This window comes from Petaurus breviceps, unplaced genomic scaffold (genome assembly GCF_028583685.1).
Source record: "Petaurus breviceps papuanus isolate PSGF00001 unplaced genomic scaffold, PetGlider_PUasm1.0 80, whole genome shotgun sequence".
Lineage (NCBI taxonomy): Eukaryota > Metazoa > Chordata > Mammalia > Diprotodontia > Petauridae > Petaurus > Petaurus breviceps.
Window position 1 is genome coordinate 4,090,236 of NW_027186540.1, and position 14,506 is coordinate 4,104,741.

The 14,506-nt window shown below is 37.8% G+C and overlaps 1 protein-coding gene across 1 annotated transcript in view; it reads left to right on the top strand.

Moving 5' to 3' along the window:
* Positions 1 to 14,506, top strand: part of LOC138175987 (2-oxoadipate dehydrogenase complex component E1) — a 68,610-nt gene that overhangs the window by 41,520 nt on the left and 12,584 nt on the right. Inside the window, exons 8-13 of the mRNA XM_069106653.1 lie at positions 2,316 to 2,628; positions 3,070 to 3,154; positions 3,846 to 3,985; positions 5,824 to 5,974; positions 8,519 to 8,625; positions 12,689 to 12,853. Coding sequence (XP_068962754.1) covers positions 2,316 to 2,628; positions 3,070 to 3,154; positions 3,846 to 3,985; positions 5,824 to 5,974; positions 8,519 to 8,625; positions 12,689 to 12,853 — 961 coding nt within the window. The remainder of the gene's footprint in view (positions 1 to 2,315; positions 2,629 to 3,069; positions 3,155 to 3,845; positions 3,986 to 5,823; positions 5,975 to 8,518; positions 8,626 to 12,688; positions 12,854 to 14,506) is intronic.

Genomic DNA, 14,506 nt, shown 5'->3' on the forward strand with positions numbered 1-14,506 from the left:
CTGTTGTTTTGCCACCACCTAAATGGGTTCTGAATCCAAAGACAAAAATGACATCTGGAGTTGTCTTGTACATCTTGGCTAGTTTTTCTCGAATTTCAGTCTTGGGCACTGTGGCCTTTCCAGGATGAAGGACATCTATATAACCATCTGTTTACGCTGAAGAAGTCTGTCATGGGGCTTCCTGGTTCTGATGGTTACAGTGTCATTCATGGTGGTGGCCGGCTCCTTGAGCAGTAGGAGAGGGAAAGGCTCTTTTTACTTCTTTTGACCATGTTTTACCTCTCACTTTCCTAGATTAATTTACATGAATGTATATTCTTAAAATGCAAAGCTTTTCCATTTTATCTGTTCTGGTCCCTTGCAATAAAGCACACCCTACTGTCAGGAATTCCATCCTACCAAGTCTCAATGTTGAGGTCACATTTGTTTCCTTACATTAGAATCTCTAGATCACTCTATTCACTACCCACACTTGGTATATCAAGTGCATTAATTAAAGATGTCTAAAATCTGAGGCCATGGGATTTACCAGTGTCTCTTTTCTTAGATATTGGCTTCTATGAATTGCTGGTCTTCTGTGTTTATTTTTCCTGTTTTGTATTTGGTAATTCTGTGGTTCTAGATTTGTCAGACAGACTGGTCTTTTAATCTCTCTTGGATTCCTTTTCCTTATCTGCAAAACTGCCTCTTTGTAAGATGAGAGATTCAAGACATGAAGTTAAGAGGGTCCCTCCCCTTATTTCATCGTGCTGCTGATTCCCAGGTTGCTCCTTCTACTCCTCTGAATGGTAGCCTCTCTGGTCCCTCTTAGGAGATACTTAATTTCTATGAGAGACAGAAAAGATAAAGGGCCACAAGACACAAGGACAAAAGATAAAATCCAATTACTTGAGATCTGTACACCTTGTTTCAACTTGGTGCGATTCCCTAGAACCTTGCACACTGGGCTCTCAGGTCACACTTGGGAAGGGAACCTTAATTTATTTGGCACAGAGAACCAAATGGTACCTAGGCACATAAGATGAAATGTAAGGTCTACATCCTTTCGTTTTACCTTGTTACTGCTCTACAGAATCTTCCTTGTACTTCCTTGGATCATAGACTCTCTACATCCCTATATCTCAGTTAGTCAGTACCCACAGTGTGCCAAGCATCTTGCTCTGGGGAGACCAGTACAAAGAATGAAACAGTCCTTACTGGCAAGGAGCTTACTTACAACCTTCTAATTAACAGAAGGTGGGGCAACGGCACAGGGAAGAAAGGGGAGAGACTACAAGTGTGTGTGCATGTATATACAAAGAATAAATACAAATAAGCCCACAATAATTAAATGCAAGGCAGTGTAGGAGGGAAGCCATAAAGAGGTGGAGGGGAGGGAGTCAGAAACGCTTCATGTGGAAGATAATGCATGAACTATTTCTTACATCCTCTATCCCTTTAAATAGAAGGAAGATTAAGTTGACAGGGAAGGGCAGTGAGTTAACAAGGAGGTTGTAGAATCATTTTCCCCGGAGATACTAAGAAGTAGCACGATGCTTTCCCATCAGAGTTGATTTTCATGATCCTATAAAGATAATATTAAGAAATTCAGTACCAGATCCTTAAGGTTCCTGTCAATCCATATGGTTCTAGATGAATGCTAGAAGGCCATACCATATTTTGCCAAAGTGGCAACATTTAGGGATACAAAACTTGAGCTCTATCCCATATTAATTTATATCTTCCTTTCTTACTGGTTTGTCTATTCATCTCACTCCTATTATATAAGGATAATTGGATGCTAGATAGGTAAACAAAACAGTTTATTCTTACAATTAACCACCAAAATCTTAAAATAGATTTTTATTAATATCTTTTGTTTTCATATCACGCAGACTTCCCCCTATATACCTTCCTCTCCTTTTCTCTTGTAACAAAGATTTTTTTAAAAGGAAGAGAAAATTTCAGTAATACCTATCAACACATCAAAAAAAATCTGACAAATGAAATTTTTCACACATCCCACCTCTTCAAAAAAAAGTGGGAGGAGGTATTTTCACATCTCTTTGGTCTCAAGCTTGTTCTTTGTAGTTTTGCAGCATTTTTTTTCAATTTTTTGAACCACTGAAAATTTATCAACCCTTGGGAAGAAATAAAAGCAACTCTATAGTCTTCCTCCAAGACAAATTTACGGGTAGTAAGGTAAGTATAAATGTTTTTTTTTTGTTGCTTATCCGGCAGAAGGTATTTACCCTGGTGAGAGAGGCTATTTATAATTTTAGAAGTTTTCAAACTTGCTTATCATTTTAATTTTCTTTTTTCTGTTTTCTTACCAGATCACGAAAGAGCATCCCAGACACCTATGCAGCGACTCTTATTGCCTGTGGACTTATGACCCAGGATGAAGTGTCTGAAATAAAGACCTCTTATTATTCCAAGCTAAGTGACCACCTGGCTAATATGACACTTTACAGCCCACCTGCAACTAACCTGCAAGCCCACTGGCGGGGCCTAGTAGAACCTTCTGCCAGGATCACCACCTGGGACACTGGTGTACCCACTGATCTGCTGAGATTTGTGGGAGGAAAGTCTGTGGAAGTACCTGAGGAACTTCAGATGCATAGTCACCTTCTAAAGACCTATGTTCAGGTAGGTTCCTGTCAGGGAGTATTTAGATACCTAGCCACTCTTTCACTTACTTTGTTCAGCTCATGTAATGACTTTGGACTATTCATTTTTGACTAGTTATCTTAATTCGTGTTATATCTTGCCTACCCTTTTTCTGTGGTTTGATTTTGGGCTTAGCACTGCAGAGAAGGCATTAATTCTGGTTAGAGGTTTAAATGAAAAATAACCCATTTTCATTTGACTTTAAGCACACACATACAGAAAAAGAGAAAAATGCTTAGATATACAAATTTATGAGTGAATTTGTAATTCCTGAATTTCTTCTGGGCTTGTGGAATTAGACTAAAGTATAAATAATAGAAGGTTATATTAATAGCAATATTTAAGGTCAAATTAATGAAACTAACTGTGATGCATTTTATTTTTTTCTACCCCAATTCTCCCTCCCCCTCCAATATGCAGTCCAGGATAGAGAAAATAAAGGAAGGAACAAAGTTAGACTGGGCCACTGCAGAAGCTCTAGCCTTGGGCTCATTACTTGCTCAAGGTAAGACACATCTCTGGTTTATTGCTCAGTTCATTGATACAAAGGGTATTTTCTTATCTGCAAAAATTGACCTCTTTGGTTTATCCTTTTTTTTCATTGACTAGAGGAATTGAATGAAATGTAAAAAACTAGAATTCACTTTACTACTTGACAAGCTGACTCAAAGAGTGACACACAAAGACAAGACAACATTAAAGTGGCTTCACAGAGAAAGCTATCAGAGCTGGAAACCTGGTGTCAAGACTTAATTTTTTAAAGTTCAGTTGCATTTATTATCAGTTATCAAACATTTATTCCATCTTCCATTATCACACCCTGCCCCCCAAACAGAAAAACAAAACCCTTGTAACAAATAAACATAGTTAAGCAAAACAAATTTCCATAGTGGTTTTGTCCAAAAATAACATTTAATTTTTTTGGAAAGATTATTTTACAAAATGTGTAGCGTGTGTGTTTAATACTTATACCACTGAACCATGTTTATGTGTTTCTGTACATGTGACCATATCTCAATTTTTTAATATGCTCACCCAATATGTTGCCTTAAAAAGGATTCTCAAATTCAGTCTGTCTGCTAACATGCTCATTTTTCAGGATCATGATTCTTTACCACTAAGAACAGTTCATTTTATCACTAAGAACAGTGTTCATGGATACCTGATCTTATTTTGTCTTTCCTTTCTTGCTCAAGGTTTTAATGTCCGTCTGAGTGGTCAAGATGTTGGTCGTGGAACCTTCAGCCAGAGGCATGCAATGATTGTTTGCCAGAAAACAGATGACACATATATCCCTCTGAACCACATGGATACTGATCAGAAGGGTTTCCTAGAAGTATGATGTTTCAGCTATCTGGTCCAAAGATAAGCTTGTAAACTGGAGATGGAGGAAAACAGGGCACTACAAACAAGGATAGTTCAAGTTATACAATTTTTAATCCTACTGTAAATCAAGAGGACCTGTTCTGATAACTAAAGAAATTCTCTTTTATTCAAAGAACTACGAATTTGTACAACATGTAACCATCTGGTCTGGGATGTTGACAGCCATCTACCATTTTTTGGGTCCACCTTATCTTGAAATCACTTCTGAAAGTCCAGTTCTTACCTAAAACCTTTATTTTTCAATCTGTAATGGAATAGTCCTGACTGCCACTTTCCATCTGTAAGCAACCAGTATGAATTAGATATCTATTCCCCTGGATGAGTTGGTAATTACATATATCTTTGTGGAGATTTGCAAACATGACATGCAAAAAAAGTGTATTATGCCTTTTGGAGGATTTAACAGAAATAGGTGATATAGCCCCTGCCCTTAGGGATGAGACAACATATTTACATTGTGGTGGTAGTAATGCCACCAATACTATGGTCTCTGCTGTGTAGCCAAGCTAGATTTTTTTTCCCCCTAAAAGGAAAGGAAGCTATCCATGAAATTTCATTGGTTTGCGGTTTAAGGCTTGAGCTATTGACGTGGCTTTCTGGTTGCCTAAGCATGAAACAGGCCAGTCCATGAGGAGTTATTTAACCTAATGCTTGGCATATGGTACGTGCATCATAAATGTTTATTGGATTGACTTGATAATTAGTGCCCCCCAGACTGAGTGGTATCCCCCTGCTGTGCAATTACCACACCCTGCTGACCAAACCTGGCTGGTCAAACATGCTTCTGCAGATAAATGAGGGGGATATGACTATCCAAATTAAAATGCTTGATCTTTGCTGGGTATTCTTTCCATGCTTATGACTAAGTAAACTTCCTTTCCTTAAGTATTAGATGATCTTTGAGTGATACATTTTGTTCCAATCTCAAACCTGAACTATCAGACCTTCCTAAGTCAGGCCTGCCCATCAACATACATGAAATATAGTTCATATGTTATTAGTGCCTACTTAATATGCATATACTAATGTGTGCTAAATACTAAGGACACAAATTGAAGTGAAACAATTTCTGCCATCATGGAGTTTACAATGCCAGAGGAGACAACATGTACTATATATAGACATATTCAAAATAGATACAAGGTGTTTTTTGGAGGAGAGTAACAGCATTTGGAGATTGTCAAAAGTGGCTCGAGCTGAATCTTAAGACAAACCAAAGATCTAAGTAAAACATGGCACGATACACATTGAATTCACAGTTGTCTAGGGAATGTAAGACATGAAAATGAGGTGGTGTTAAGTAGATGAATCTTCCTGAGCAAATTCTTTTAGGTCATGATGAACCTGTGCCATAAAAACCCTTCTCCCCCCACTGAGAGCATTCTCAGTGAACTTGAAAATTCTAGCTCTTCAATTTCCAATACCAGTTTGCTGTTGGAGCTGTAGGTATCTAATCAAAGGCAGTCTTTTGTTTTATGATTTCCCAGACTTTGTCGCGATTATAGTAGCCCCAAAGCTGCTGTACAGTGTTTGTCCTTGCACAAAGCAAATCATATGCCCATTGTTTATTTCTTATCTTCCCTCCTTCCCACCTTCCTTGGCCTACTAGTTAACAGTAGCTTCCTAATTGAGAATAGTCTGAGGTAGGATGCAAACACAGCCTTCCTTTTGAGCCTCTTCTCCTCGAATGGTTCCTGTCTTTTGTAATATTCTAGAAAGAAAATGTTTCACCTCTGATGTGTGATCCTGTGTCTCTTACCTCTTCCTCTGTTATTTTTATCGAGTCAGGTGAGCAATAGCCCTCTGTCAGAAGAGGCTGTGCTGGGATTTGAATATGGAATGAGCATTGAAAGTCCCAAATTACTGCCCATCTGGGAGGCTCAGTTTGGCGATTTCTTCAATGGAGCCCAGATTATATTTGACACATTCATCTCTGGAGGTTAGTAGTAGCACTGGCATTTTCTCGACACCTGCTGGATGTATGGCACTGTGCCAAGCACTAGCAGGAAATTTTATTTAATCATTCTTTAAAATGGATATACATTTACTTTGTAAATTCTATTTCCTGGAGCAGAAAATAGCACTATAAACTATTCATACTTCCCCATGACCTATTGCCATTTTCCATAAATTAGGATTAAGGAGTTTGTGCATCAGATGGTTGAGGGTTTTGTTTTTTGTTTTTTGCTTTTTGGAGGGAAACTGGGGTCAAGCAACTTGCCCAAGGTTACACAGCTAGTTTTTTTGTGTGGGTGTTAAGTGTCTGAGGTCAGAAGTGAACTTGGGTCCTCTTGACTCTGGGGCCGGTGCTTTACTCACTGCACCAACTAGCTGCCCCAGAGGGTTTATTTTTAATCTTTAATTGAAAGGTATATACTATTCCATATACTATGCCATATTTCTTGCATTTGCTTGTTACTTGGATGTAAATAAGTCACTATATCTCATAGTATTGCCTTCCTTGCTTTATACTATAATCAGCCCTTTATTATCCACTCTAGTGAAGAAATACATTAATGTGAATTATTGAAAACTGCACAAAATTGAGCCCATGGCTTTGAGGCTGTGACCAGCCACCTAAGGAATCCTGCAGTGAAGAGCTTTTCCTAAGCATATTAACTCATGGAAAAATGAGCATTCGCTTTTGGGGGAACTAGAGCCTCGATTTCTTCATCTGTAAAATGAAGGGGTTAGACTATGTACCCTTTAAGGCCCCTTCCAGCTCTTAAAGCCTATGATCCTATGAAATGCACTCCTGTGGTACAACAGACCTGTTGCCCAGATGCATTAGTCCTGGTGGAGTGTAAAGGGAAGGCTGAGAATGGGGGCTGTTCCTTGTGGTAAAATTCCTATATCCATTTGCTCAATGCCCCAGTTAAGTTCTTGCTAACCCTGTTTTCAGAGTTTAGCAAGTGAAATATGATGTGACGACTATCCCCAGTCTTCTAGCAGTATGGTGATAGGTAAAGCCACTGGATTATCATATCATGGTCACTCCCCATGTTCCCCATGGGTAATCTCCCCAACTTGTGGGGGGCATGACTGCAAATGCAATGGGTAACAGTTTCTGAGACACATGTATTTAAGTAGTAATGTAGATAATTAGTCATTGATTATTTAGATCAATATATGTAGTAGGTATAATTATACAAAATGCCTTCTAATATGCATATATATGTATTTTTATATGAAAATGTTGTCCAAACTTGTAATTTCACTAGTGTAGGGATCTCCTATTGAAAAACTTCCTCTACCAATGTGGATGGGCACCTTCTTTACAACACAGCCTTAGTTGTTGGGGGCACTAAAAGGTCCACCCAGGGTTACACAGTCAGCATGTGTCAGAGATAGGGCTTAACCCCAGGTCTTTCTGTCTTAGGCCAACTCTTTCTCCTCTATACCCTGCTACCTCTCATGTACTGTATATACCATATAAATATTGGGGTTCCTTGACAAGAATAACCCAGAATTGGCAAGCATATACAACTTTTCATATTTATCACTGGAAGGAATACCTAAATTGATGAAATCATAGATCCATGTGAATGTTTAGATAGGGCATATATCTTCCAGCAATAATCAAGGTAGGTTACCTCTAATTCAAAGAGTCTAACTCCATTTTAGGCAGCTGGACAGAACCATGGATAGAACTATTGGCCTGGAGTCAGGAAGACCTGAGTTCAGATTCAGGCTCAAATACTTATTAGCTGGGTGACCCTGGACAAGTTATTTAACCTCAGTCTGTCTCAGTTTCCTTATCAATAAAATGGGGATAATAATTGCACCTACTTCATGGGGTTGTTATGTAGGTCACATAACTTAAAATATACAATATATAGAAGTTAGTGTTTTAGCATTTTGCAAACCTCAAAGTACTATATAGATGTCAGTTATTGGCTATTACTAATGTTTTAGATTCTTTCTACTTAAGAACAAATTTTTTTTTATTTTTTTTGGGGGGGAGAGGGAAGCAAGGCAATTGGAGCTAAATGACTTGTCCAAGGTCACACAACTAGTAAGTGTCAAGTGTTTGAGGTCAAATTTGAACTCAGTCCTCCTGACTGCAGGGCTGGTACTCTATTCACTGTGCCACCTAACTGCCCCCAAGAAGGTTGTTTTCACTTGGCATAAGAGCTATGTATGAACTTTCCTACTGGTGGTATAATTTCTCTTGTTCTAGAAACAAGTCTGTTCCCCTTTGGATTTTGTTTGTAGTTGACTAGGCTCAGTTCCCCATTCTCTTTCCTCCTTAGGATTGTTAATTGGTACCTCCACCAATTTATTTTTTATTAAGCTGGCATAGTACTGAGTGAATCTAGGATTATTCAATTATACTAGACTAACCTAAATTGTTATTTTAATCAGCTAAAATAATATTGCTTGCTAGGAGTTGAGGGGGAAGGTGACATTTGTTCCATTATTCACATCCATATGCACCTGTGTTCTGCTGTGTCCAGTTCTCCTTTCCTGTATATTTTCCCAGGTGAATCCAAGTGGCTTCTTCAGAGTGGCATTGTAATTCTCCTTCCACATGGTTATGATGGGGCTGGACCAGACCATTCTTCCTGTAGAATGGAGCGTTTCCTACAGGTAGGTTTGAATGAGGATGCGTGCTAAAAACAAACAAAAATTCCTAGGAGCTACTTTTTCTCATAATAGTTTTTTGTTTCAATTTTGAAAGATATTAGAATGCTGACAGGTCTAGCAGACTGAAAATGAAATATGCTACCTGCCTGCCGGAGGGGTGCAGAGAGAGACATATTTTTAGGCATGACCAAGTGGGAATTTGTTTTACTTGAACTATGTATGTTTATGATGAGGGTTATATTTTTCTTTATTTTTTTTTGTCGTTGTTTAATTGGAGAGGGTCAGTGAGAGCAATTAGATTATAAATACATGCAAAAATATTTTTAAAACTAATATATCAGCATGTAAATATAAATAAGCAGGATGCCATATGGTATGATAAATATTACATATATTTAAATTCATCAGGATGTTAGCATGAGGAAACTTTGGAATAAGTAGGGTCATTTCCTGCAGGTGGCCTACCAGACCCAGAGCAGTGAGAATGCTTAGCCGGGGAGATGCAGAGATTCATTAGCATCTTTCTTGGTATTGCTGCAGCCTGAATGCCTTAGGTTAGTACAGTGTGCAATGCAAGATCTTCAAACCCTTTTTGTTAACTAGTGTGAGGTGACCCAAGTCGTGTTTCCCTTGCTCAGGCTTCTTTTTAGCCAAAGAAAGGGCAAAGAAAGTTGTCTTGGAAACCTAACGTAAAACTAGAATGAGGCAGCTGAAGATGAGACCACCGATATAATAGCTCACATTTATGAAGCACTTGAAGGTTTACAAGACACTTTTCTTTAGATATATGAAAATATGATTAATATAGAAAGTCAATATGAACATCTCCTCAGACTTTTTCAGATACATAACTGTTTGTAATTCCATAATTTTTTCTCCTAATATTTTTGTGCTGATTGCTACCCTTTTTAATTAAACTTTTATTCAACTCACTCTTTACTGAAGATTTTCATCCTCTTTTGGTTAAAGACCCACCCATAGTAAAAGAGGTGGTCTCTGGCAATCCAGAGTATTTCAATAGGCAAAACAGTTCCCCCCCAAAATTGAGTACTTTATTTTTATTGATTTATTCTAATTTTTTTTTCAGTTAACAAGTATTTTTTCTTTTTCACCTTTCCCTCAACTTTGGAGGGCACAAAAAAGAAAAATCAAACCTTATTAACGAAAATTTATAGTCATGGAAAACAAATTCTTACACATTGACCACATCTGAATATGTATCTCTTTGTGTCTATTACCTTTTTCAGGAGGTAAGTTGTATTCATCATTGTCTTTTAGGAATAGGAGTTTTTCATTGCATTGATCAGAATTCTTAAATCTTTCAAAGTTTTCGTTTTCATAATATTGTCATTATAATACAAATTGTTCTCCTGGTTCTACTCATTTCACTCTGCATCAGTTCATACAAATCTTCCCAGGTGAAACCATCCCTTTTGTTTTTCCTTATGGCACAATAATATCCCTTTATATTCACATACTATAATCTATATTCCAGTTGATGGGTACCCCTTTCTTTCCAGTTCTTTGCCTCCACAAAAAGAGGTATTATACATATTTTTGTACATATGAATTCTTCTTTCTTTGATCCCTTTGAAGCATAGATCTAGTAGTGCTACCCCAGGGTCAAAGGGTATATGCACAGTTTAATAACTTTGGGGGCATACTTCCAAAATGTTTCCAAAATGGCCATTCCAATTCACAGTTCCACTAAAAGTCTGTTAATGTGCCTGTTTTCATCTCACACCCCACCATCATTTCTCATTTTTCTTTTTTGTCAACTTTGGTGATGTGATAGGTAGCAGGTGGAACCTCAGAGTTGCTTTAATAATAATTTTTCTAATTATTAGTGATTTAGAACATTTTTTCAATATAACTACTGACTGGTATCTTGGATTTCTTCCCTTGAGAACTACCTGTTCTTATCCTACAGCCACTTGTCAGTTGGGGATTGAGAGCTCTATCTTTTGAGTCAGAGGACCTATATTCAAATCTTGTTTCTGATACTTACTATTTCTATGACATTGGACAAGCCACTTAAATTTTACTGATCTCTGAAATGAAGATGTTGGACTTGATGGCTTCTCAGTTTCCTTTCACCTCCACATCTGTGATTCTGTGATATGAACTTTCCTTTCATTTATACTTGTCCCATCCAGAAAAGTGCTACTTAAAGAGAAGAGCCCTTAGTTAAAGAACCGTAACATTCTTTCTTTATGACAGCGTCACCGTTTGTATGTTAGTGCAGTGGATAGGCTAGTAGTTAATTTTCAAAATGACCAATAACCTTGAGATGTTTGCTTTTAAGAGCTTCATTTCTTTCAAGTTTCATTTTTTGACTATGAGCAATAAGTTGGTGTAGCAGCAAGCACCCTGGAGTCTCTAGGGTGGCTGCTTACACAGGTTCTTGGATCTGCTTTGGTAAAGGAAAGCAACTCAAAATGGGTTAACAAGCTTACTTTAATCAGTCAGACATATATCGTTTACCTTGTTCAGGGGAAAAAGGTCAGCACCCTGAACTTCAAAGTATACAGGCAGAATTATCAAGACAGAAACAGATCAAGTAGACAGATTTCCAAACTGTCCAACCATTACATCCATACCCAGTCAACATCTGGGTTTTTCAAAGCTGGGGGGGCTCTGGACAACGGCTTCCCAGAATACAGATCAAATCACAGAACACTTCTCAAAGTGAGCCCCCAAAACAAAGCTACACATCAGGGCTTATATAGCCTTCTCCTGGCTCAGAAAATGTAACAACCTTTTGGACCCACTGGCCAATCAAAAAGTATCTACTGAAAAACAAGCCTCCCATCCCAGGCTCCAGGTGCACTTTAACCTAGGGGCAGGGAAGATCTTTAAAATTTACATCCCCATTACAGTTGGGCAGCCCAGCTTACTTTTAGGGTGTCTTCTCACAGGATTGGAGATACACTGAAACTTCAATAAGATACTCTTAACATTGTAGCCAAGCTTGCTCAGTGAGAATTGCCAGAATTCACTGATGGCCAAATATTTCACTGTTGGCCTTGTAACTATCAGTCAGGATAGTTGGGAGAAAGGGAAATGGAAGGAGGTGGGGAGAGACAGACAACTGGACAGAGGAAGAATGGTGAGTGCTCCCCCATTCTCATGTCAGGACATCAGAACTAATTTCACATGGCCATTTAACTATATGGAAAATTTTTTTCCCTCTTATTACTCTTATCCTCTTTCCTCCTCCCCCAAAGCAGTGAGTGACTAAATGGGAGGAAAAAATGAGAATGAATACATTGGGAGTGTGTATGTGTGTGTGTGTGTGTCCGTGGTCTTTTTCCAAAAAGAAAGGTCTGCTTTGTATGGCCTATTAACAAAGCCCTTGATGTCAGTTTATTTTTTTTTCACTTCTTAGTAATCAGATGATATAAAGATTGGAGAATATGATAAGACTTTGGATTTCCTAAAAGTAGACTAAGGTCTAGGGTTTGGGATAACTTGAAGGCTCATGTACAATGAAGGACTTCATTTGAAGAAGGTAAACTTAATACTTTTAAAAATTATCCTTATGACTTAAGGTCTTAATGTCTTTCTTTTTTTATTTACCACTTTATATTTATGTGCTTTAAACTTACAAGTTTCTCATAAGTTTCATGAAGTAATTAGGAAAGTCCTATAATTTGGATATACCTTTTATAGACTGGGCATATTATTCTTAGGCAGTTTTAAAGTTGAATTAGACTTATGTTATAATTTGTATACCTTTTTCTCTTTCTTTTTGTCCTCTTATAATTTATACTGTCTTAGATTCTCCACACTAGACACAAAACAGGAAAGAGGTGATAGATACACAAATTTAGGGGAGGTAGGACAGGACCATAAAGAATCTTAATTGAGGCAGTGAATGCTTTGGGGCTACATTTTGAAAAACAGTTCTTTAGACCAACATCAGCTTCTCTTTTTAGGGACCATTCCACATTATAGGAGGAAAAGAGAAATATCATTTTCCCTTTTTTTAATTGGAATTGCTGTTGAAAAGGATGGTGTAGCAGTTTTTCATTTTCCTATTTTTCATTTTTTCTTCACTTTTCAGATGTGTGACAGTGTGGAAGAAGGCGTGGATGGAGATAATGTTAACATGTTTGTGGTGCACCCGACTACCCCAGCCCAATATTTCCACTTGCTCCGAAGACAGATGATTAGAAACTTCAGGAAACCCCTCATTGTTGCTTCTCCAAAAATGCTACTTAGATTCCCTGTAAGTAGGAAAAACCTAGCTAAACTCAGTCTCTGTTATTTCTTAACACTTAATGGCACCTTCCCTTATTCTCTTTCCCAAAGACAGTTCATTTTCTGAAGGATTTCTAAATCTCTTTGGAATTGTCCAGCTCCTTTCATTTTTTACTTTACATAAGAATGGAAATACACTTAATTCTCAGGTATTCTTTGTAATGACAGAGGGCGGATCAGTCTGGATAGTACTCCTGTAGTTAGTACTAGTTAACCACTAACTAATCCCTTCAAAAAAAACTGCTTTCAAAATTCTAATTCATTCATTCAGTAAGTGGGTGAATTGATCTACTGATTTTTAATATGCTAGTAGCAAACTAGTATGATGAAGTAAGTAGGTGATATTGTGAACCTCCTTCAGGTGAGTTTAAAAGGTTTAGACTGGAACCCATATATGGGTATATGGGTATATATATATGGTATATATATCTATATGGGTAGAATATTGTTTTAGTAAACAGAGATGTTATAACAAAGGAAGGTTATTGCTATACGAATTCACATTCATATACAAATTGATTGATAGCCCTTTTACCTCTCAGAGGTAAGTGCCTTTTGAACAGAGTATTCTTGTTAAACCAACAAATTTCTAATTTAATGGAAAATCAAGTGTAGCAGAAAATTTCAGACAAAATCAGGGATAGTATTTTTGTTTAAGGTAGCCGGTATATAAGACAGGCTGGACTTAAGTCTGCTTTTTTTATGATGGTCCTGTTTTCAGTTTCTTCTCTTTCGCTTATGAGCCTCCTGGTTCTCTGAAAGCACCATGCTTTTCCCCAGGACTTCCATGCAATCAAAAGTAAGGGGTGTGGTGGTGGTGCTTATGAAGAGACGTGGCAGGAGATGGGAAAGAAGAGGCAGCTATTTGTGCAGATAGGACCTGAGTTCGGATGTGGCCTCAGACACTTAACACACACACACACACACACACACACACACAAACTAGCCGTGTGACCTTGGGCAAGTTACTTAACCCCAATTGCCCTCCAAAAAGCAAAAAAAAAATCTACTGAAAGATGAAGCTGATTTGTGAGTAACTGCGCTACTGTTTCCAACATAGGAAGAGCACCTTTTAGCTAGGTTATTTATGGGAAAGGAAAGCTAATTAGCATTGTGCTGATGGGCATAAGACTAACTATTATTATACCATTGTCTTTGGGCTAACTAGGATTATCTGTTAAAGGAAGAATAGTTCTTGGTAAGCCTTTAGAAAACAGAGAAGAGCCCAAATCCAGTGTTCTTCTGGACCAAGTATTTTCTCTTATTTATGTTCTGTGGGCTCTACCCTGAGGGATAAGTGGGGATGGAGTAGTCTGATTGTTCTTGCTACCTTTCTTGGAGATGGGGTTTGACCCACTGGAAGGGGGACTTTGTGATAGTATAGTATAGATTTATATATATAGATAGGTAGTATATATTTGTGTATAGCTAGAGCCTAAGTTGCATATCTGACAAAGTTCACCAAGACTTCACTAATAGTGCTTATTTTGAGAGTCCCATGTTGTAATGTAGGCTTGTCTTCCTTAGTACAGATGCTTTTGGCTATACTGTTATGATTACATCACAGATATTTTATTATAGAAATATTCTTATATTTAGAAGTATGCCAGAGCTAGCTAGA